Genomic DNA, 24,544 nt, shown 5'->3' with positions numbered 1-24,544 from the left:
AGTATAAGTCCGAGAAGCAGATTCACTTTTCACTCGGGGAGCTGACAAGCATGACCAGAGGGAGAATAAAATAACATTCCACTCGCATAAATATCAAGCAGCCTGCTCGAGACTGATGGGCCAGGAATGTATTCTTAGCTATCATTCCGGCAGACAGGCCCAAGGACACTCATAACTTATTTTACAATCATTTAGTTTCAGCTCAAGTGGAAAACGTGACAACTTATCTCTGCCGACAAGATGCTATATCGAACCTCACAATTAACTCTCCTCCGATTATCTGCCCAGCCGATCATTAGCTGAGCCCATCTCAATGGACTGGTGTGGGGGGCTCTTCTTGGGAAGTGCCTCTGCCAGGTACACACAGAGTTTCTACTATCTAGGGGCATTTCCTCAGACAGGGTATCAGCTCCTCACTCCCACATCCCATTGCTTTGATGGGTGGAGAGCCAGGATGTGTCTGCTGGGAACACCTGAACCCTTCAAGAATCACTCTTGTCTGTTTTTCACATGTGAGTCCCAAGTCACACTCAGGGTCTTCTAAAGCCCTGGCAGTTGACATTTCAGACAGTATGGGGGAGAGGGAGAGCTTCCCGAGGGATATCTCTACCCACTGTTCCTCAGGGGTGTTGTTGGGGGACAGGATGATGCCAACTTGCTCCTGAGAGCCACTATAATCCAGATGAGCGGCTAACGGGACGGCTGGCCATCACTCGCAAGTGTACGGATTACTTTCAATTGTGTGCTCCTCAGAGCCACGTTTCCGCGAACAAAAAGGGGGAGCACCCCGTAACAGGAGAGAAAGAACGAGGGTGGCATGTGCACCCGGGTGCTGGCGGCGCTCTGGTGTCCACAGGTACCCTCACGCACTTCTTTGGCTGTGTTCGGTACAACACATCGCTAAAATCTTTTCTTTTCTTTTTTTTTTTTTTTCTCCCTGTATTAAAAGAATTCAGAATTTTCAAAGACAGAGCCATTTGGCACTGCCAGGGGGAATCCGCTGAGGGCTAAGGCCTTCCACAAACTCAACAGCAAGTCATTGTGGGAAGTAGAAAATTAAAGGCCACTTGCTTTGATCCAAGGTCAACAATGGGAGACTCATTTGGATCTTTAATAGGGCCTCTGTCCCTTCTGAGGCTCAGAGGGATGTGTCGGCTGGTAAATAAAGAAGCAGCCACCTTTGCCATTGGAGGAAATCACAACATCCCGGGTCCCTGTTAAAAGGTGAGTGTGAAGTGAAGTTCAAACCCTCGCCCGGAGCTTTTGACGGAGCTTTCAGCGGGAGGAGGCTGACTTCACTCCCATCTCTGAAGATGTTTCAGAGACTGCCATTATTGTGTGCTTCCCTTTGCAGAGCACGCAGGGGTACACAATGTCAGAAGGGGCAGCGGGGCACGGCGGGGGGCGAGGAAGATGACAGGTGTTGGGGGAAAGAAACGACAACACAGTGTCAGACAGAGTTACAGAAACGGGGAGGTGAGGTGCACAATAGGAGGGGCCAGCGCAGAAAGAGGGGCCGGAGAGAAGGATGCCTTCCCTGGCCACTTTCAATTACACCTCGGGCTCTGCAGAGGAAGCTCAATTGAAGGGAGCTGGTGGACGGCCAGCTCGACGCAGCTCTCGTTACCAAATATGTTTACAGAACCTCTGAAAAAAAGCACAAAGTGGGTTCACTGTTTAGGATCCAGGGTAATGAAAATCTTCCGAAGTTGACCTGGGAAAGGCTGCAGAGATCCATGGCTGTTTTTAGAAAACTATTAAGTTACACTTCAAATGAGTGAAGTAAGTCACGTGAATTTCACCTACAAAGAAGTAGATTTAGAGACAGAGACAGAGAGACGAGAGAGAGAGAGAGAGAGAGAGAGAGAGAGAGAGAGAGAGAGAGAGAGAGGAAAGACCATTAAACACTATGAATCAATTAAATAAGAAATGCAAAGAAAAAAATACACTCTGCTGTCTAGGGAGATGGGGTAGGCATCTGAGCTGGGAGTCCCCGAGTGGTTTGGGCAAAGGCCAACACCAGACTTGGGCCATCGGACTGGGTTTAGGGTAGAGAGGGAAGCATCTGCCAGGCTGGGGCTCTCCACAGAGGCAGACCAATGCTCTCTCTGCCGGTGGCAGCCTGTCTGTTAGGGCTCCTTCGCTCTCCTGCTCCCCTGTGTTACTGTCCTACTATACTCCACTATTTCTGCACTCTGTGGACTTCTGGGTTTTTCTTGGTTCTTGTTCATGACCAGAGGCTTTGGGAAATGTACCCGCAGGATGAAGATGTATGGACACCAAACAGCACCCCCAGATTTCAGAGGACTGTACAGTGACCAGGGAGGCAGAAAGCCAGAAGAAGTTGGGGGTTAGCCTGTGCCATGGCGGAAAGCAATCGGCTGTGTCAGTCAGGATTTGATATTTAAGGGTCAAAAATCAAACCGTTCTCTAGTTGATTTTTAGCTGAACACAAGCTGCACAAAGTTTAAATTAATCTAGTGTACTTGGAAGGACGTAAAGGCAGGCTGAGCAGGGCTGGGAGGTGGAAATGAAATCATTTCAAGAGATTCCCATTCCCTTCCAGCCTCATCTCTTTTTACATAATCAGCCACAACCATTTTTCAAGTTTGGTGCTTACAGCTGCTAAATTACAAAGAGTCTGTTTCCCATGGAGGGCTGCCCTGGCTGAATAGGCTAGGGAGAGATCAGGCATGTCTACTAGGAGAAATCTCTAGAAGTTAATTAGATGTATGATTGCTCTTTGATAGCATGGTTCCACTCCCTTTCTGAAACTGAGCTGTCTGTATAAAAGTCATAAGGAGTTAAGAAGTGATGTTCTCTTAACTGAAGCTGAAGGCAGTCTAAAACCAGGCCCGTGATGTCTCTGTCCAGGGTCCTGAAGACGTCTAGGTTCTACTTCTGGGCAAATTGCACAAATAACTTGCAAAATATGCAAACACACCCAAACTGCTGCTTCCTTGCGGCCCTGCCTCTTAACCTGTCACCTTCTGCTGGTTTTGCAGTAGTTTTGTGCAGACCTGACATCCAGAAACCCAAGCTTAAAAAGGAGTCAAGCTGGTTTTGACGTTTTTATCCCTACAATTCAGGGTTAAATGTCATAAAAATACGTAAGCAATCGGATTCATCTCTTTTTTTCTCTTCCGGATCATAGGCCTTGGTTGGCATGATTATTTCCCACTGCTTAGATGGGCTCTAAAGTCATGAATCAACACTTTTGTCTATTTAAACATTAGGGCAGTCTTTAAGACACAAGTCCAAGAAAATAGGTACTTACAGGGCGTTGGATGCACACCACTAAACTGTTTCCAGAAAAGTGCAGAGCTTTTCCCACCAATGACCTTTGGGGACAGTCAGGCTGTCACATGACATGGTTCCAAAATAAGGGCAGTAGAAGAGGAAGTTCAAAACCCAGCCTGGCCCCTGCTATGCTGCTGTGGTTCTAACACATAGTTTAACTTCAATTTCTTCCCAAGTGAAACAGGCAATCCTCAGCTCTGCTCTGGACCTGCCTCACCTCCACCTCCACTGGGCCAGGCCCACCCCCACACACAAGTAGTAACACATGGGTCTTCTGCCATGTGGCCGGGGAGGTACCAGATGGATGGATGGATGGATGGATGGATGGATGGATGGATGGATGGACAGACAGACTCACTCTCACCAGCCATGTTCTGCAAGAGGCTGCATCATCCACAGCAGATAAAATATCTGCTTTCCCCAACATAGTTAACTCCAAGATGTCCTAGTCAGAGCTGTAACAAAACAGACACTGCTTATGCTAAAGAGTGACTATTTCACAGGGAGAGTCTTGGTAACTGCTGGAGAGGCTTTTGGGTAATTTACTTTTAGAACTGTCACAATTAAAGCTGTGACCACACCCTTCCAGTTCCAGTAGCCACGAGGTTGGGAGCTACTTCCCTTCAATTCTGCCTTGGTCTCAGCCTCCTGTTGGCGTTTCCCTACCCTCTTCATGTTTTCATATCAGTTTATGTGCATGAGTGTCTCATCTGTATGTGTCTACATACAGACACGCTGTGTACCACGTGTGCCTGAGAAGGTCAAAAGAGGGGCTTCAGATCTCCTGGAGTTACAGATCCCGTGAGTCACCATGTAGGTGCTGAACCTGGGTTCTCTGGAAGAGCAAGCAGTGCTCTTAACCACTGAGCCATCTCTTCAGATCGCCTCCTTTTACCTTTAAACTTCTTTTAACGTGACATTGTACAGAAGACACCCAGCACCAAATAGATGCTTAATTAAAAAAAAAAAAGAAAAGAAACAAAACATTACAGGGCTATGGAGGTGGCTCAGTCAATAAAGTGCCTGCCTTGCAAGCATGAGGACCTGAGTTCAGATCCCCAACTGCCGTGTACAAGCTGAGTGTGATGGTACATGTCTATAACCTCAGCACTGGGGGTTCAGAGACAGGAGGACTACAGGAGCTCATGGGCCGGTCAGCTGAACCAAACTGGCCAGCTCCAGGGCTAGTGAGAGACCTTGTCTCAAAATATAAAATAGAGACTGTTCAAGGAACCCAACTTTGATACCCGGCCTCCTCGACATGTGTACATACACATACATGAACACACACACACACACACACACACACACACACACACACAATCTGCAAAACAAGATAAGTGCAGTATGAAGAATGAAATCAAGTCTTTGACCTCAGGAGAAATAAAGATAACCAGTATACACATATGCAGTAGACTTACAGGTGAACATAAAACCCAGGGCTTCTAACTACCAGTTGATAAATCTGCCTACATGTCTTTATAGCCAGAGCAATGTGGAGAATAAATTGCCAACATATTATGATGATGAATTAGAACTTATTTTCCCTTGGGGGTTACATGCAACCTTTTGTTATGTTTGAAGCTAACTGTGGAAAACACCAGAGTATTAAAAAGAAGAAAAAAGACATCAAATGCTAATTTGTAAAATCCACCCCCCTTGCCCATACTCAAGAAAATATCACCTTGTAAACATCTATGATGAGGCTTGAAAACCTCCTGTGTGATTCCTAAACAGGAGGCAGGTGGATGGGTCATGAAGCGGAAGCCTCGTCGTTCCCAAGCCTTTGTTGAGAGTGGGTGGCGTACTGCAGCCAGAAGACAGAGATAACATCATGGTGTCCGGTGCCTCAAAAGGCAGGCCTGGCCACTTGAAAGGCAGCCTCTGCTCCCCAGCCTGTCTGCCACACCTGGGCTCTGACAATTGCCCCAGTCAAGGGCTGGAGATTACCCAGTGGGATGGGACATCCCTGCCCTTCAATCTCTGCTCATGGGGAATGCTTTGAAGGTTCTGGTTCCTCTGGGAATTTATCTACAATGACCCTGAACAGACGGCCCTACAGCTGCAGCAAGAAGGGTGGGTGGGTAGGGGACAAGGCGGAGGAGGCTCAGCTTCAGAGGGCCACAGCACTGAGGACACTCAGGAAGGGCATGTGTGGAAACAACAGAGAGCTGCTGATTTAACAAGGACAACCCTGTGTCGCCCCCTTCTCCCCACAATGTGTGTGTACACACAGGGGTACAGGGCAGCTCTATCTTGTGTCTGGGAAAACTAGTGGAACAAATCCAAATGACACTATGTTACAAGACCAAACCAAAACCCAAACAAGAAACTAGATGGACAGCACATGCCTGCAGTCTCCATGCTCTGGAAGTTGAGTCAGGAGGGTGGTAGGTTCCAGCCTGGGCCACAGTGAGACCCAGTCTACACAAATCAATGAAACGTTCTGTGATGCTACCCCCTTACACTAGAGCAACCCTATCTTTCACTGTGATGGACGGACGTGCAGACTCAGAGGCTAACTTTAAAGTATCATTGCTTACGTCACTTGGCAAGGTGCCTGCTTCCAACAGGTGCAATCTTTGAATAATCTAAACAGTTTTGATAAAGACATACTCAAAACATCCCGTTGACATTTTGGGGATTTGCTCTATGAAACTGAGAAAAGGGTAAGGGACCCCTAAACACCCCACTCTTAGAACTGTGCTAGTCTGCTGATGGCTGTTCCTTACTTCATATAGGTAGGGGCTGAGCTGGAGCCTGAGGAACAACCAGGTATGCCCACCCCTGGCTCCGACTCTGACGCCCCAGTAGCACACGCACTTGAATAAAGCAGCGGGGAGATGGGGACATGAGGGTCACTATGCACTGACAATTTGGTGTGTTAATGCCAACGTCGTCCTCTGGTGTGCTGGTCCGCTTCACCAAATGTAACCGAAGAGAAACACATGAGAAGATGAGGGCCCTCGATCTCTGAGCTGCTAGATGAAGCACGATCTTCTGAAAGGACTCAGTGACAGCAGACCAATGTGTCCTACTGTCTTTCCCACCCGGAAATAAGAAGTGAGGACACAGAGGGGGTTGAAGAAATGGCTTGGCTGTTAAGAGCACTTCCTGCTCTTCCAGGGGACCGGAGTTTGGTTCCTAGCACCCTCATGGTACAAGTCATAACCACCTGTAACTCCACCTCCAAGGGATCTGACGCTCTCTTCTGGCCTCCAAGGGCTCTTGGCTCCACTTGAAGCATACATTCACAGCTACACATGAAAAATAAAAATAGACCTAAAAAAAAAATCAGGAGACAGACCCTAAAATCCACACTAATGTTTAATAACCAGGACTGTGGGGGCATGCGGCGCAGTGATAGAGGGCTCTCCTGCCACATACAACAATTTGGGTTGGATTACTTTTGCACAGGAAAGAAAGCTAAGGTTGAATATCACTTCTGGCAAGGGACAACGAGTAACTCAGCACTCGTGTGAGACCACTCCAAACAACTAATGGACTTCATCTGCTGTAGTAAACCTCATCATGTCACTCCTAACACTGATTTCGAAATTTGGGTTTTGTTCTCGGAGGGGAGGGGAAGGGAAGGGAGGGGAGAAGAAGGAAGGGGAGGGGAGGGGAGGGGAGGAAAGAGAAGGAAAGAAGAAAGCAAGATCCATCAAAGTGTTCCAAGAACCAGGGTCAAATTTCTTGGGGTTTAAAACATTTTCTTCATCATGGCTAAGATTTTGTCAATACACTTCAGTCAGACCTGCTGGCTGATCTTTGGGAAAATTGCTTTAAAAATCCAACAAAAAGATAAGATTGTGTTCCAAAACATAATAACTGACATTTCCTCCTTTTTCCTTAAGCAAAAGGCCCAGCCCGCTGTGGCTGGCAGCAGGGTCAGGAGTGGTGCTGCAGAGGTGGGGTACAGGATCGCTCTCCATCAAAGCACACCTCATTCCCATTCCTCTCCCCTATGGCTGCCTTTGATCCCCCGGGGTGAGGCTGAAAGCAGAGACTACCTGAAGCCTCCCCAGCCTAGGAGGAATGCCTCTCCACACTGCACCGTTTCTGACTGTGGCCCCATTCCGAGGATGCACGACCCTCCTCTGCTCCCCATACTGCACAGGGTTCCTTTTTTCTCACTACTCATTCCTGCCTACACACCTGGGATACCCTCTAGCTGGGCGCTCCCAGGGTCCTGCTGATTGGCAGCTTGAGTGGTCTTGATGAGCAGGAGGAACCTCAGTTACCACCAGGTGAGAAAGCTTTCCCCAGGTTAGTAATCTGGGCCAGGTACCAGGGGTTTCTCACTCCAGATTCATCCAGGTGCACCAGGACTACAAACCAGACCAGAGACAGCTGTCCACCATATTGTCTGAGTTCTCAAACTCCAGCACAGACCTTCATTACGAGGATTCATGTTGTCCAGTTGACACAACTGAGCATCACTCAGGGGACATGACTCTGGACACATCTGTGATACTGGTTCTAGATCAGGCAGAGGTGGGAAGAGACACCCTAAATGTGGACAGCATCATTCCATGAGTTGAGGCTCTTGGACTGAGTTAGAAGTGACCAAACAGCATTCATCTCTGCTTCCTCACTGCAGATGTCACGAGACCAGCCGCCCCTCACTCCCGCCACCATGCCTTCCCCAAATCATGAGCCAGAATATGCCCTTTTTTCCTTATGCGCTTTTGTCTGGATTTGATCACAGCAGAGCGACAAGTGACTAATGTATTCACACAGCCAGGCAGGCTCCTACTAGCCAAAAGACCTCACTTTCCCAGGGAACAGCCTCAAGGCTATTTTTAGCGTTTCTCCAGTTGGATCACAGCGACAGGACAGGAGGCAATAGGTGTACATTCTTCCATCCAATTCCCCACCCTCTGTGGCAGCAGGGACTGAACCCACAGCCTCACCCACATGGGGCAAGTGCTCTCACCGACCGAGCTACAGCCTCAGCTCTTCAAGTGGGCTTTCTAGTTCAGATCCCAGCACACCTTCTTCTGGGCAAACATCTCATTATCTTTTGTTTCTTCCCAAGCAAAACTTTCCACTGTTCAGAAACAGTGACCCTGAACCCCGATGCTGTGGTTGTCAAGGAACTCAAAGGGCAATCCCCACACTAGGGGCAGGCAGCGGGCAGCTCTGGCTGGTTCTTCTAGGGGGATTTAGGCCACTGGAATGGCTTGTTACAGCTGGTTCTCACTCTATGAGTAGCAGAGGACATGAAAAAGATAACCAAATTGCTGACAGTGCAGAGAGTGCGTGGCTTACAGGCTTTATATGGAAAGTGGGCACCTAGGTGTAACCCACTGGGCATGCTCAACCTCGATCGAATGCATGGGGGATTCGGGTTGCATCTGCTCACCTGTCAAGAATAAGATCTGGGAGATAAGGGGGCATAGCTGGAGATGAGGCATGGTTGAACGTTTCACTGTATGCCGAACTGTCAGTGTCTGTGACCACCTGCTTTGCTGTGCTATGACTACACTTCTTATAGCTTATACTTTAATACATGTTTCTTGGGGAAAGTATCAATGACACCATCTACGCATGTGTGAGCCTGCTTATCAGTGAAGACACATCTGAGCACTTGCAGAAACCAACCTCTGGACTCCAGCCAGCTAACATGCTGGAGAAAGGTCCTGGGGCTGCAGGGTGAAGCTGGAGGTGTGGCTGGGGGAGGAGTGACCGTACTTCACCTACCGCCATTAATACAAAGCCTGCTGTCAAACAAAGGGCCAATAGCTGGCTTACAGCTGAGTGTCTACTTTTGAGAACTTAACTCTTTGATGCTTATAAAGGAATTCTGCTCCATCTGTAGGAAAAACTCTAGTGCTATGCTTACCTCGGCTATGTGCAGAATCCAGAAAAGGATTGAGAAACAGTAAACAAACAAACAATAAACAACAACAAAAACATAGCATGCCCACCTGGAGAAGCTAACCCAGAGCTCTGTTAACATGATGAAGGCTTTGGTCTGCTGCTCACACACCGGTGCCGAATTCTTGGAACTATAAGCAGCTGTGAGAATCATGGTAGTATGCTTTATTAAGCCCTCCCCCTCTCTGTCTCTGAAACGGCATTAAGATAATTTTTCTGCAAGTAAGTGTGCGTGCTAAGAGATTGAAATAGACACCGAGACACTTCCCTGCAACTGCAGTAAGACTTTAAAGACCCCATGTAGAAATAATGTATCAATTAAAATAACATTTATAACTAAATATGTTTAAATGCGTCTTCATAAAAAGGCTAAAACTTAACTCATTTTAAATAACCATCTGCTTCTGCGATATAAAATTTTTAGTATCATTGTGTAATTAATATTAATAACACTTTCTGTTAATAATCTTATCTGTCAGATAATCAGGCAGAGATTTAACATAAGATACATCCATTGACAGAAGTTTAAGGATGCAAAGCTGCAGACTATAAACATGAATGGAGACATGGACCTGAAGCTGGCCCCAAGCAGACACACAGCCACCCTCGGCCTCTGGGAGCCCTCCCAGCCATCTTAGACTCCTAGATGCCTTTTCTCATGGCTCATTTCTATTCATTCTTCTTCATGCCTTGTTTTCAGATGCCCTTTAGGCTCGACACATTTACAGGTCTAACATAGGAAGCAAGGAGAGGCTGAAAACTCTGATTTTACCGAGGGTTGTAGGGGTAGCTCAATCGGTAAAGCGTTTGCCATGAAAGTCTGAAGACCTGAGTTCAATTCTCCAAACACATGTTAATATATATATATATATATATAAAAGTGTAGTAGTATGCACTTGAAATTCTACAATTTGGGGCCAAAGAGATGCCTCAGGAGTTAAGAGCACTAGTCAGTCTTCCAGAGGACACAGGTTCAATTCCCAGCAGCCACACAACAGTTTACAACTGTCTTTAATTCCAATCCCAAGGGATCCAACAACCTCCTTTGGCCTCTGTGGGTACCAGGCACACACATGGTATATACTCAAGGCAAAACACACAGATAAACAAACAAACAGATAAACAAAGTTCTAGCACTGGGGAATATATCTAAGTGGTCTGAGTAAGATATCCACCCATATGTCTTAGGAATTCGAATATTGGGGCCTCGGTTGTTGGCTCTGTTTATGGAGACTTAGGCTGCTGGAGGAAGCATGTCATTATGGGTGGGCTTTCAGATTTCAAAAAGCCACAGACAGGCCACTCCAAGTCAACACTCTCTGCTTCCTGTTTGCAGTTCAGAGATGTGAGCTCTTGGCTGCTGTTCCTGACATCTGCTACCTCCGCCCTGCCATCATGGACCATTACCAGCCTGGAAGCCAGATAAACCCTTTCTTCCATAAGATGCCATGGTTGGAGTGTTTTACCTCAAAAACAGAAGAGTAACTAAGACCAGAAGGTAGAGACAGGTTGGCTGGGACATGCCAAGCAAAAGACAGAGACCTCCATCTCAAAATACAATGTGGACAGTCTTCCAATAAACAACACATGAAGTTGACCCCCCGGCCTCCACACACAACACACACACCTGCAGGACCTAACTTTAGGCCAACAGTTGATGACTGCAGGGGATGGTGGGATTAGTTTTTCACATTGCTGGATTCCCAGACTGAGTTTCGGACCAAGCCACAGAAATTCTAAGTGTATATTTTCCAGGCCTAAGAGTTACATCGAACTATGGGACAAAGTCTTGAAGATTACCCAGTCTTCTTTGAAGTTGAAAAATAACACACGCATTCAATACATCATTTGACACACCATTTGTGCTTTCCCACCAAACGATAATGGGGGCTCACGTTGTCAACCTTAGACCAGCTTCATACAAAACCCGAAAATTCATTAGTGGAAATACGAGGGCCCAAAGCAACAACAACAAACCCAGCTAAATAACTGAATAAAGTCTTGGAGTTAAGTTTTAAGAAGTGAAGCCACTAAAATATAGTTCTGTGGTAGAGCAGTGAAAAATGGTCCCTATGCTGGCAAGTTTTGTGTCAAACAACACAGCTAGAGTCATCTGAGAAGAGGGAGCTGTCACTGAGGAAATGCCTCCATAAGATCAGGCTGTATGCAAACCTGTGGTTGATATGGATGGGCCCAGCCCACCGTGGGTGGCGCCATCCCTGAGCTGGTGGTCCTGGGTTCTATAAGAAGGCAGGCTGAGCAAGCCATGAGGGGCAAGCCAGGAAGCAGCACCCCTCCATGGACTCTGCATCAGCTCCTGCCTCCAGGTTCCTGTCTGCTTGAGTTCCTGTCTGACTTCCTTTGGTGATGAACAGCGATGAAGAAGTGTAAGCCAAATGATCCCTTTCGGCCCCAAGCTGCTTTGGTTGCTCTGCAAGATGGCTCCTAAATTGGGGACTGAGGACCACCACAAGCTCTGTGACATTACTGGACCTACAGTCCCAGGAACATGATGGGAGATGAGACAAACTCCCTGCTGTTCTTGCCTGGGGCTCTCACTCCTCATATGATAACTCATGTGCATTCTGACCTACTTAAAAATCCCAGTACCGTCTCCCTGGAGCCATATGGGCATATTACTGCCATGTTTTGAAGCCTTTGTGTCTCACCTCCACCTGTTGCCCTGATATCCACCCACTGAGCTCCAAGTTTACCTTGTGCCAAGTCTCAGTCACCCTATACCCCCACCCCATGTATATACCACATGTTCTCAGCCTAAAGAGGTCTTAACAGCACTGAGATACATGTGATATATCTCTCTTCTTGAGGACCACTACCAATGTGTGCCAGGGCCCCACTGCACATGGTGAAATGCTTACTGCTGTACTCTTCCCTTGGTATCTGGAAGGCAATGGTGCCAGGATCCTCTGGAACACCAAAAACAGTGGATGTTCAAGTTCCTCATATGGAAAGAACTTCTTCTATACATTCTCCCATACATCTGAAACCCTCTTCAGACCATTCAATACCTCATACAGCACGGATGCTGAGTACATGGGTGCTTTGTTTTGGGAACAATGACGTGTCTGAACCTGTTCACTACAGATACACGGGTTCCCCTAAATATGGACGACTGGTATAGGATTCAAGCATAGGCACCAGGTCGGAGGGCAGTCTGGATCTGCCAAATGAATGAATGAATGAATGAATGAATGAATGAATGAAAGGTGTGTTTGTGGCCAGTAAAAGCATGCTTAGTAACCAGCGCATGCAGGCGTTCAGGATGGCCGGATCATGAAGATGTCTCTGACCCTCCTCTCACTTTCTCGACACTTGACAAACACATTTCAATTGGTCTCCTCATCGATTACCTGTCGCTCTCCACCCTGGAGAGACTCTGGGATCGGTGTGGCTCCTACTCCACTCCCAGGTCCAGGGTGGTGGCTGGTACAGGAATCAGTCAACGAGCACTTGTGGGACAAATGGCATTAGCTGCTAGTTAGGTGAAGGTAGTGAAATCTGTCATCTCTTAGATCTCCACCGAACTTGCCTCTAACTTTCCTCATGAATCACTGCCTCCGTTTCTTTTCCTGTTGCTGTGGTAACACATTCTGACAGAGCAACTCGGGGGAGGAGGGTTTATTTGGGCTCAGCAGTTCATCGATGAAAGGAAGTCACAACTACAACATGGAGACGGGTGCTCACACTGCAGCCTTCGCCGGAGGACGGCTGCTGCTCAGCTGGCATGCTCCCTACCACTGGGGAACACTGCAATGCTCCGGGTCGATCTCGACCCACATGAACCACATCTCCAATTTTTGTTCCAGAAGTTTGCTATTTATATATTTAGAGATAGGGCCTCACTCTGTGGTTCAGCATGGCTTAGAACTCACTATGTAGCCCACGATGGCCTTAAACTCTTGACAATCTTCCTGTCTCTGTCTTCCAAATGCTCCATTATAGGCATGACCCAGAGACTTAGGGTTTTTTGTTTTTTTTTTTTCCCCCAACAGTACCCAAGAGGGCAGTGTGCAGCGAGGCTGAGAGCCATTGTGTAGAACAGGAAGATTGGCGCTCCGGAGGCAGGGGTAAGGATTCAGTTGCAGCTACCATCTAACCCCCAGCCTCCATCTTCTATCACGCTTTCAACAACAGGAGAACCTTTCTGAGACTGTTCTGCCTCCTGCCATCTGCTTTCTAGTCTCAATACATCCCAGTTTGCCAAAATCTTCCTAGAAATGTAACTCCACAAGGGAGCCCAGTGGGCTTGCTCCTGACTCGGTGGGTGCTAGGTGTCCCCCTTCACCGCTGTTTGTACAGGAGGCTTGTGGAACCTGAATTCAGGCCTTTAGCTCCAAATTCTGACTCATTTTCAGTTCCAGCCTGAATACTGAGGATTGGGTAATAGCTAAGGCCCATCTCCTTTGCTCTTTGCAACAGTAACCAACAGCCATAGACTGCCCAGCCCTGGCTGCAGGGTCTTCCCAGCCCTTGATAGAGTGGTTTCCCCATCTCATATAGCATTCTTGGTGCAGACGAGAATATTGGCTAAGGGAAGAGTGGAGGGCTGATTAACTCAGCCTCTCCGAATCCAGCCTGATGTGCTCCCCATTGGTTAGTTAGGCTAGATGCCCTGTACATGCATGTCTGCCTCTTGAAAGAGGCCTACACAGGCCCTCGTCTGCATCAGCTCCTGCCTCCAGGTTCCTGCCCTGTCTGAGTTCCTGCCTTGGCTTCCCTCAGTGGACTGTGACTTAGGATATGGAAGCCAAACACACCCTCTCCTCCCCAAGTTGCTTTTGGTCATGGTGTTTCATCACGGCAATAGAAACCCTAACTAAGACAGGCCTTGTCAAGCAGGAACTACTTAGTAAATGTCAGGCTGTGCCCACTGGTGGTAGCAACTGGATCACCACTGAGCTACAGATTCCACCATTTCTGCAAGGGGTAGTCGTGGGAGAATCTGTGTAGAACTGACTGTGGACAAGGCCCTGCAGTGACTCCCTCACAGGAGATAGCTGGCTTCCACTTCCTAGGAGGAATTCTTACTGATGCCTGTGGAAGTGTGCTAGCAGGAGCTGGAGGAAACACAGGCCTAAAGACCATATACTGTCTCAGACCGTGCCAGGCCACTCCGGCTATATGGTTCAGCTAACTCCTGCTCATGAAGCTGCTCTGTGTTGGGGTTCTTATCCACTAGACCCCCCTCTTGAACCACTGCTACTATCAAGAATGTCTCCAGGTATCAATGATTATTCCCTAAGTGGCTAAAATCACTCCTGGTAGAGAACTAGTGATCTAGAAGATTCTGAGCACCCATGACATTGGCTATCTGTTTCAAACATTCCTAGACTTCTGTCTGGCAGTGTTAAGAGGCCTGCTGGCCTTCAGGCATGAAAGTCACTGCTCCCTGTCCTGGTAACTGGGGTGGCATGTGGCTGCCCTACTTCTCCTGGGTCAGCAGCTACAGCTGGAAATAGCTGAGAGCCAGGCACTAAGGAGGCAGAGTACAAAGTCAGCCAGCATTCTGATCAGGAGAGAAAGCAAGTCACCTTTCCCCCTGTGGCTGGCTACCCGGGAAGCTTCTGCTTCCTCTCAGACCACATGCAGAGAAGGGAGCCTGGGTCATCCTTCTAATGAGGCTGCCTAGCATGGTGTATGGAGCAGACCCCTGCCCTGCAGGGAGCTGAGACAGAGTGTCAGCCTTTGAGATCTGAACAGGGGCTGAAGGTGGACTAACCAGGGGATGGTCTCCAATGCAAGAAGCTTTGGGAGAGACTGACGAGGGTAACAGGATCCATGGGAGAAGAGAAAACACCTATATCTTCATCATATAGTTTCCTAAAAAAAGTAAGCACTATAAAAAAGACAAGTAATTTGTAGGATACTAGGTCTTAATTCTACGTGGGAGTCCGGTTTGAGAAAACAAACAAAGCCACAGAAGGAAAGAATGTAAGAAAGGCCGGTGTGACTCTCAGGGGATGAATGTCAGAAATGAGGCTTGAAACAGGTTCTAATCCTCCCTCCAACTAAAGTTGCCTAAGTCAATGTGGTCAAAGCCAAGCGGTGTCACACCACTGCCACCTTTTGGTCAGGTCCTAGAATTGCCAGTAAAATGCCGATAGACAAAACAAAGACACTGAAGGAGTTATAGTCTTTATCCACAGAGATAGCTAGAGCCCCTCTGTCCTCAAATGCGAGGTTGCTGACCTTTCTTGGATGGGGTGCATCAGAAGCTACAAAGCTCAGCCCATCACCAGAGCTACGGCGCATTAAAATAGGCCTGCAGAATATTTCCATGGGAAATAAGACTTGAAAATTAGCAAAACAAGCACTTCCATATCGGGACCCACTGACCAATAAACCACAGATCCTAGCAGGAAGGCATATAATTGACTGGAGCCCCACCCCCACAATTGTGCAGGCATGCATGGACAAGTACACACACAGAGACATCAGGTACAACTTCCCTGTAGAAACACAAAAGACCGAATGGTGTTTGTGCTCACAGTGCCAAAGCTGCCTGAACCCGGAAGCCTGAAGGGAGACCGCAGAGTGCTGAGAAGTCAGATGACGAAATGCATTCACCATGGCAGCCAGACACCGAGTCAGAAGATGAACTGTTGGACTGAAGCAATCTGGGGAAGGGTGGAGCTATCAGCACAAGCTGACAGTCGGGGAGGAGGGGTAAGGAGGGCTGAGGGTGCTCCTGTCACAGCAATGGCCACGGCGGAGGCCATCAGCCAGGGCTGCCACTTGCAAGGGATGGTGTGGGTATGGGTATTTGTGGTGGTGGTGGGGGGAGTGGCAGATCGGGCCAGACACTCCAGAACACCGGAAGACTAATGCACAGGGGCCTTGACATTGGTTCTCGCCCTTGGCACAGAGGTGATGCATCTAAAACAAACATCTTGCCTTGAAGTGTGCGATGACAACCAAGTCTGCTACAGATGGCCCTCCAGGGCCCTGCTCGCAGCAGGAATGCTCATTCCTGCCTACCACTTCCAGAGAAAATGACTCGTAAGACGATGATTAATAAAAAAATAAAAAATTACAGCCTTCCAGTAAGGGTTGAGGAAACCCTCAGCCAATAGTTGTTGCAGAGATAATTGTTCTGAATCTATCAATAATGCTAAGCTCCTCTTCATTGACTGCAAACACCAATTTCTTTCACCCAGGATTATAAGTTGGTGTTCCCGGGCTCACTACTGCCATTACAGTGATAAACAGTTGAGACCACAACAGGATCTGACATGTAGATCAATTCTGGGTCCATAAAGCGTCTACACAAGAGGTTCCAGGACAGGAATTTACAGCCACCAGTTTTTTATTCTCTCCTGCTGCAAAAATCACTTCTGTCAAACACTTAGGAGAGTGAGGAAAAATGTAAAAAAATTAATTTTTCATGTACTACTGGAACAGCCTTTTTCAGTGCAGAAGTGCAAGACGAATATACTCGGCGTTTAAAAAATTACACGGCGCAGCATGTGGTACTTAGTGGAAGAGGGATCCAATCCCGGTGTTGCTCGCAAGCCAGCAGACGGCAATTTGAAACCCTGAACAGAGCTGTCTGGATTTTCTCTGAGGGCAGATGCCGGGCTCACGTTAGCAATGCCAAATTCTATTAGACGTTTAATTTTAAACCTCAGGTATTTAAATGTAAAGCCCTCCAACAGTAATAGCTATAAAGCAGTGGGGCATTCCATCTCCCAGAATGGGTTCCTCTTGCCTCCTCTTAATTCCGTCAGTGCTGCCTTCCTCTGGTTCTACCCACCACAAAGTCATCTATCTAATTAGGACTTGCTTGCAACTGCTTAGAGCCAGAAGCCCCAGGGGTACCTGTGTGTCAAAGGGGAAAGATTGAAAAGTTCTCTGAAGCTGAAATCTTAATTTAGGGTGGACGAGAGGGCAGAGAAAACAGGTTTCTAGTGCTGGGCCAGAAGACATAAGCCCTTCACTATGCTGGTGGAGGTCAGGTCTAACGTTTTCTGGGCCCTGGCTGCACCACTGCCGTGGGGCAAGCTGCTGATAACCTTGACGTACAGACCAGAGACGGGTGGCGTGTGTGGGGGTGAGGTCATGTGGTGAAGAAAGCGATCTGTATCAACTAAGCAAACAGAAAACATGATGGACAGCCCTCAGGCTTGCTCCTTGGTCATTACCATGAAGCACCGAAGGGGAGTGTTTGGCGATGCGAGGCCTTATTACGCACTGGCACACACACATTTTACTTAAGTGTCCCACAGGATCCTTTAAAATGGTGGGCTTGGGGCTGGCCCCTGATGGATCTGTGCACTAATGGTGGGATGGTACTAACCAGAGGGAGGTGGTACATGGTACTCTAGTGTTTGGGAGCAGCCTGGGCTCCTGCCCTTCTGCCAACTCCTGGGAAGTGTCTGTCAGATACTCCTTGGTTCAGATCTCCTTTCCTGACCCCACTCCTCTCTTGCTTTTGGGCAGTCTGGCCTGGAAGCATCTGCTTGGCCCCGTCTGCTGGAGCACTGTGGAACAACCAGAAATAAGATGGTGTTTACCCAAAGCAAAGCGTCCTGCTGCAGCAGCTGGTGGGTCCACAGGGAAGACCTGACGTGGAATCTTTTAATTAGGACAAATTATGCTAAAATGACTCTCAAACCCGGTCTGATAGATTACATACAACAGTGGGAATTCCCTTAAATACCGGTGAACAGGCCACAGACAGAATGCCACAGGCAAAGCGAGCTGTACCAGTCAGCTCACGGGCACACTGCATAATTCATGTTGTCACACATACGTCAAAAGGCGGTTTCCAGGGTGCCACATCTGTCCCCCAAGAACTGTGGGACTCCAGGAGAGATGATGGCAGAGGGGATTCCCCAGAACTTAGATGCTCCCCCAGGAACCCTGAAGACTAAGAGGCAGAATGAACTGACTGAGCAGTACAAACCATGTGCAGATGGTGAGACGCTGGCAATTCGCACAGGGCAGAAGACTGCCATGAAACACCGGACATCCCTTTTCCACTTCACTATATCCCTGTTCCACAACCACAGGCGAGATACTTGCCCCATCCGAAGCCCCAGTGTCCAAATCTGGCCAGTGAGGAGGATTCAAGGTCTACACCCTGACCAGAGGAGAACGGATGAATGATGGGATGTACATGAGACAGGAGATCAAGGACAGAGTGCTCACAGATGACTGGTGAGACATGTGTGCCACTGTCATAGCAGCCCCATGGCACCATGCTCCCTGTGGAGCATGGACGCCCTGGGCATGGGGCCCAGCCTCTGGCTTTCACAGAGGGCCTGGCGATGACCACGGTCTGCACCCCCTCTTACCACTGCTGATGGCTGAGTTTGCAATGACTGCAGCGTCGCTCCACTGGTCGGCACTGGAGACTGAGTAGGAGCGCTGGTGCGTGCTGTCGGGTCGGCTGCTGAAGGAGACCAGGCTGATGCCGCTTGCCATCTGAGACCCAGACGCACTAGTGACATTCCCTAGGAATAAACAAGTCAGATGAACACCACCACGGACTGCAGACCACAGGAGCCAGCAGGACCTCGCCTATGGGGCTTCACGCTGGCACACGTACCCGACCTTTGCACTCTGCTGTCATCTTGCCTATGAGGCAAATCGAAGGACGCATCATGTAGCACAAGATCATGGAGGAAAAGGGTGCTGTGAGCCCCAACAATGCGCCATTGAGCAAAGGTGAAGGAAGACAATTGTCCACAAAACTATTACAGACGGGTGGCCCTACTACCATCTCTAAGACAAGAGAACCAGCTGGTCCTGGGGAAGAGCCACCACAGGACAAGAAGAATACTATGGGAGGCTGCTCCTACTAATCCATTCACATAGGCTCACCCACTGGGAGTCAACTGTCTGGTACCAGGGAACGTTGTTGTTCATGGGGTAGCTATCCTGTATGATCAACACATACCAAACCTGTAGAGGCACCAGGGAGGTGGAAACCCTGACTCCTGTCCTTGTAAAGATTCTGCAGAACAAAAACATAACCCCAGTGGCTTCAGAGCTCATACAGACAGTGAAGAAAGAGAGTTCTGTCGTAGGCTTAATGATCTGATTAAGTTGCTCAACATCAAAATACGTTATTGGTCACACCAATTTTAGACTCAAAAATATAATTAGGTGCTTTTTTTCTAAGGCTCAGCCAATCATGCCCACAGCTTGTGAATGGGTCTGTTAGAGAGATACGTGGATCTTTGGAGATATTGGTGTTTTTTTAAAAGTCAGGGTCTCTCTACATGGCCCTGGCTGTCCAGGAATTTACTACGTAGACCAGCTGGCCTTAAACTTACAGAGAGGTATGCCCAGCTACTGGTTTCATAATTTTTAATTTTCCTAGTTGTTTTGGTTCAGAACCCAGCAAGTTCTAAACTGTTTCAGTGGAAAGTTTTCATGAGGTGGGTGGTTAAGTGAGTGGCCCATTACTAGTTCCCAAGACTGGACAACTTTCAGATTTTTCTCCTTGAAAACCAGGTGCTTAGAAAAAAAAAAATCAGAGTTCTGATTTTGGTGGCTAGGGATAGGGCTGGAAGAATATGCATTCTCATGCACTTGCCCAAGAACGCACGTGCACACATGCAAGTTAGAGCTCTCTGCTAAGAGGCAGTATGGAGCACACAGCACATTATGCTAAGTGAAGCCTGCACTGATTATTTTTCTCATTGCCATGATGAAACACCCGAAGAAGGCCACTGAAGGGAGTGAAGGAAGAGACTCCTTCTTGGTCTTCCAGGTCCTCTAAGCCTATGCAGTCTACAGAGACTACTGCCAATTAGCAACATGTCAGGATGATTCTGCCTACATGCATTTTAAGCCAACTTTAGGCCCCCAAGGCCCAAACACCTGAGAAACTCAAAATGAACGTGTCCATCTTTGGTCCATGATGATGATAGTGCTCACCATCACAGCCAATGTTTCCTTTGTCCATTCTCGAACAAGGATGTCGTGATGGTCAGCTTTCATCACCAATTTGACATACTTTAGAATCACCTGGGACGGTAGGTAGCTTCAGTAAGGGTGGCTCCCTTCCCTGGCTTTGGGCCTTGTACTGTAACAAGAGTGTACAAAATGTGCTGAACAGGAAGGATGGGCACACTCATCTCTCTGCTCCTGACCTTCTAATTCTTGCCCTGACTTCCTGCAGTGAAGGACTACAACCTGGAGTTGGGAGCTGAAATAACCCTTTCTCCTTGAAGTTGCTTTTCATCAGGGCATTTTATCACAGTGACAGAAACGAAACTAACAGGTGCCCAAACTTTTGACACTGTCATCTACAAAGTTCGCACTTGAGACTGGGGTAATCAAGTTACAATAAATAAATACAATGTAAAAAAATGTAAGTAATTTTGTGTTCGGCTACATTCATAACTTTCTTCAGCCCATGTAACCTGGAAGCTGGACACCCTTGCTGGAGGGTGGGTCTACATGCCATAGACCTATAACCTTCTGCCGTGGTTTTCCTGAAAGGCCAAGGAAAGGATTCCTAAGTCTTCGTCACTGTCTGTGGAAACAGGCCTTGGTGGGACACTTGGATTGCCCAGGCGGCCAGTCCTTCTGAACCCACAGGAGCAGCACAAAACATTCAAATGGAGATGTTAGAAGGACCAGCTCAGGGTTGCCAGGGCTTTGCCTGGTGGTCCGATGGCAAACTCTGGAGAAGGAAGCAGATTTTCTTATTATACGTGCCACAGAAAGCACGGGCCAAGGCTGCCTACGCACTCCTTCCTGGCTGCTCCTCTCAACTGCAAACCTCCTGCTGTCTGTCACATGAAATTTAAGCACAATCTAGATGGATTAAGATACTGGTGAGGCAGCCCTGGGGTTTGGCACAGAGCTCACCTCTGAACAGGGGTGAGTCCCCAGGGAACCAAGTGGACCCTTAGGTGGCCAAGGACCTCCTAGCCATCCTGGCTGCTCTGAGAAAGCAGGTACCCAGAAGCCCTCGTTTCCCCAAATACCCCAGATCCCAATGGCGAGACTACACTGGAACACAACTTAAGGTGTATGTGACCACAGTTTTGAAGGCAGAATCCTGAGCTGGGTGCCTAGACCTATGGCCTCGAGGAGTGTCCAGGAAGTGCTTACAGGTAACATTTTGCTTAGGTACAATGATTTTATACCCAAAGTAGAATAAAATTTGGGAGATTCCATCTCAAAATGACAATAACAACTGAACAGTCCAAGGTTTGGGCTAGCAGCTGGCTCAGCAAACCTTTCTGAAGGTTTGAGCTTGATTCCTGAGACACACGCAGAGGAAGGAGAAAACTGACCCTCTCAAGTTGTCCTCTGATCATAAAATGCCCCAAGAAATAAAAAATTAAAATTTACGACTTCTGGAATTACTTGGCCATGCCAGTGTCTGCCAGCTGCGATCCTGGCTTTGCTCCTGGCACAATGAGCTGAGACAGTATGGGCTGACTTTCTCAAACCCCGGCCTTGCCATCGACTTAACACCCTGCCCGCTGATTCCTGGTCTCTCATGACTCAAAATTAAAGAGTTTTCCAAACACAGGGGGAAATATGCCAGAAAGCTAACAATTCTGATTCTCCTCCATGAGAGTAAAACTCTGTATTTATATGTACTAATTTATTAGATTTCCATGTGACTTGTACTGATTGTGACACAATAAACCAAAAATGTTTTCTTTGTCAGGCGTGGTGACACACACCTACAGTCCCAGCACTCAGGAGCCAAAGGCAACAGGATGGCCTTTGATGCCAGCCTGGCCTCCACGGTGAGCTCCAAGCTATCTAATGAGATCTCATCTCAAAACAATGACAACACATTAAAAAAAAAAAAAAAAAGATACCCTCAGGGCTGACACAGGAATGTATCTGTCAAACTGAAAATAAGAAAAATATGAACATTAGGAAATGATGTTTCTACACCTAATATACAGTTCAGAAGTCCATAAGCAAGTATTGTTTTTAAACATAAACATATAAGGAGAAATGTGAAACCTGGGGACAAACCACTGTCTGTGGCTGCACATAACACATGGATGTGGTAAGCTGGCCCACTAGGGCCAGGATACAGTCCCAGACACACATCTCTGGCCAGTAGTCACACTTTGAAGCATTTCTATGTCTTCAGAAAGTCTGCCAGGCAAAGGAACCAAGCCTACAATGTTTACAGAGTATTTTTTTTTTTAATAGTACCTATACCCATTTCTAATTATATCAGGGCACAATTTCTATTCTAATTTTTTTCTGTTGCTATAATAAAAACACACCAACCAAAAGCAGAAAAAGCAGCTTAGGTAAGGAAATTCTTCATTTAGTTGATAATTACTGGTCACAGTCCATCACTGAGAGAAGTCAGGGCAAGAGCTCAAACAAGAACTTGAAGCAGAAAGTATGGAGGAACACTGCTTACTGGCTCACAGACTGATGCATGTTTAGTTAGCGTTCTTGTACAGCTTAGGGGATGGTGCTGCTCACAGTGGGCTGGCCTCTCTTATTTCAAACAATAATCAGGACATCCACCACAAGCCAATACGATCTGGGCAATCCATCAGCTGAGACTCTCCTCTCAGGTGGTTCTAGGCTCTGTCACCATGACAGGTAAAGCCGACTATGGCAGTACCTAATGCTTCTTCTTTCTTTTTTAAATACACCCTCGAACATGTAACATGTAGTTCCATTTCTGTTCCTAAGTGACCATCACTAATTGCACAAATATTACTGTCCCCATGCCCAGTGTTCACAGGGGAGTACCTGGCAGGACCTGCCTATAACACCACATAAAGAGCTCACACTCCTGCAAACACCTACACACACAATGAGCGGCTACACTTAAGATACTTTTATTCTCCAAGCACTCAAGGCTCTCATTGGATGGCAATTCACTTCATGCTGGTGAGTTATTAATTAGGCCAAGAAGTGGGAGTCCTTATCTGTAAAGGATGCTGATGATTTTGTCTGACTGTCTGAGAGCTAAGGACCTTGACCTCAAGACCACTTAAGATAGAAGTGTGTATAAGCACCGTCTCAGATACCTTCAAAGCCATGCTGAAGTATGCCAAGTGATACAGGGGCTGGCTTTGCTCCCTATCATTATGTTGAAGGGCTGGGGACCCTGTAACTATATGGTGCTGATGTTGTTACACAGTTAGTGAAATCTGTACCTACTGTACTCAGCTATGACTAGAGTATGTTTTGAGCTCTTGCTACCCAGTGTTAGAATAGCCAAGTGCATGATGGTCAATAGGACCGACTACAAACTAAATATGCCAGGAGACGCTCAAGACACAATCACACCCCAAGCTGGAGTTGCTGGCTCCAAGCTGAACATGTTCATGGCCCACAGAGAGCCATGCAAACCCAGAGCCCCAGGAATGCCCAGCAGGAAAGTCTGGAGTAGGTCTCTATTGAATAGGCAACCTCTTAAAAGATCACATGCATGCTGTGCTATTTAGCATTTTGTTGGTATGCCTGGGATGTGGAGGAGTTGGCAGCCCCACAGCTAGTACCTACTGAAAGCCATATTAGGTTCCTCTTGGATGGTTCTGGGATGGAGGAGGGACCTGTGACCGGTTCTGATGCACCAGGCTCAAGGCAATCACAGACAAGTGCCTGAAAAAGAAGCTTCTGTTCCCCGGGGCCACGGGGCCACTGGTCTCCTCGGGGCCGAGTCTGCTGGATTAAGGACATCAGACTCTTCTCCTCTTGCACCATGACACTCCTGTGGCCTTACCTCACTTCTGGGCCCCACTTCGTGAAGGCGGGCAAGCAGCTCTCTCCGGACCTTGGTCTTTCTCACATCTTGTGGGTGTAGCCACCAGCACCTTCTTGTTTTGTGTCACTTTTTCCCAAGGGTGTCTAGAGAGCAAACCGATGACAGGGGCAGTGTATTCCCCAGAGAAGGGCAGAGTTTCCTACCACCTGTGATAATACTGTCACTTTCTACTGCAAACATAGGGATCACTGGTTTGCACCCCACTAGGAAAGACTGGGGAATCCTGAGATTCGGGTTCTGTACTGTAACCCTATGCTATGTGCTCTGTCACCTTGTAAGAACTGGGCCTGGGCTGGCGACAATGCTGAGCTTCTGGTTATCGCTGTTTCTGGGACGAACTGTCATTTGCTCTGGCTCCTAAGCCTTCTCAGCCACAGTTGGAGCACAAAGAGGGTGAACTTGACTCCTGTATTGTTCCTGCCCCTGATGCCTGGTACTGGCCTCTTCTTAGATGCCCTGGTCTCATCTCACTCAGTCCCTCGGCACTTGGTATGCTTGTCCTTAAGAAACCTGTAATCTGGTTTACCTGAAGGGATCAGACAATCATAGGGTCCCCCACTCACAGCAGAGACATAGAAGCCTTCAGAGGGTATAAGGGGCAGTGAGCTCCCCCTG

General features: G+C 47.8%; 1 protein-coding gene across 8 annotated transcripts in view; it reads right to left on the bottom strand.

Annotated features, from left to right (window-relative positions):
- Agap1 (ArfGAP with GTPase domain, ankyrin repeat and PH domain 1) overlaps window positions 1-24,544 on the bottom strand; it is a 459,873-nt gene that overhangs the window by 120,492 nt on the left and 314,837 nt on the right. For 6 of the 8 annotated variants that reach the window (XM_036173288.1, XM_036173289.1, XM_036173290.1 and 3 more), the window contains one exon: window positions 18,501-18,659. The exons of the other annotated variants lie outside the window; for them this stretch is intronic. In XM_036173288.1, the coding sequence (XP_036029181.1) occupies window positions 18,501-18,659 (159 nt within the window). The remainder of the gene's footprint in view (window positions 1-18,500; window positions 18,660-24,544) is intronic. 8 annotated transcript variants of the gene reach the window in all.

This window comes from Onychomys torridus, chromosome 23 (genome assembly GCF_903995425.1).
Source record: "Onychomys torridus chromosome 23, mOncTor1.1, whole genome shotgun sequence".
NCBI lineage: Eukaryota > Metazoa > Chordata > Mammalia > Rodentia > Cricetidae > Onychomys > Onychomys torridus.
Note: the sequence above shows the minus strand (reverse complement) of the source record. Positions and strands in the feature narration are given on the sequence as shown.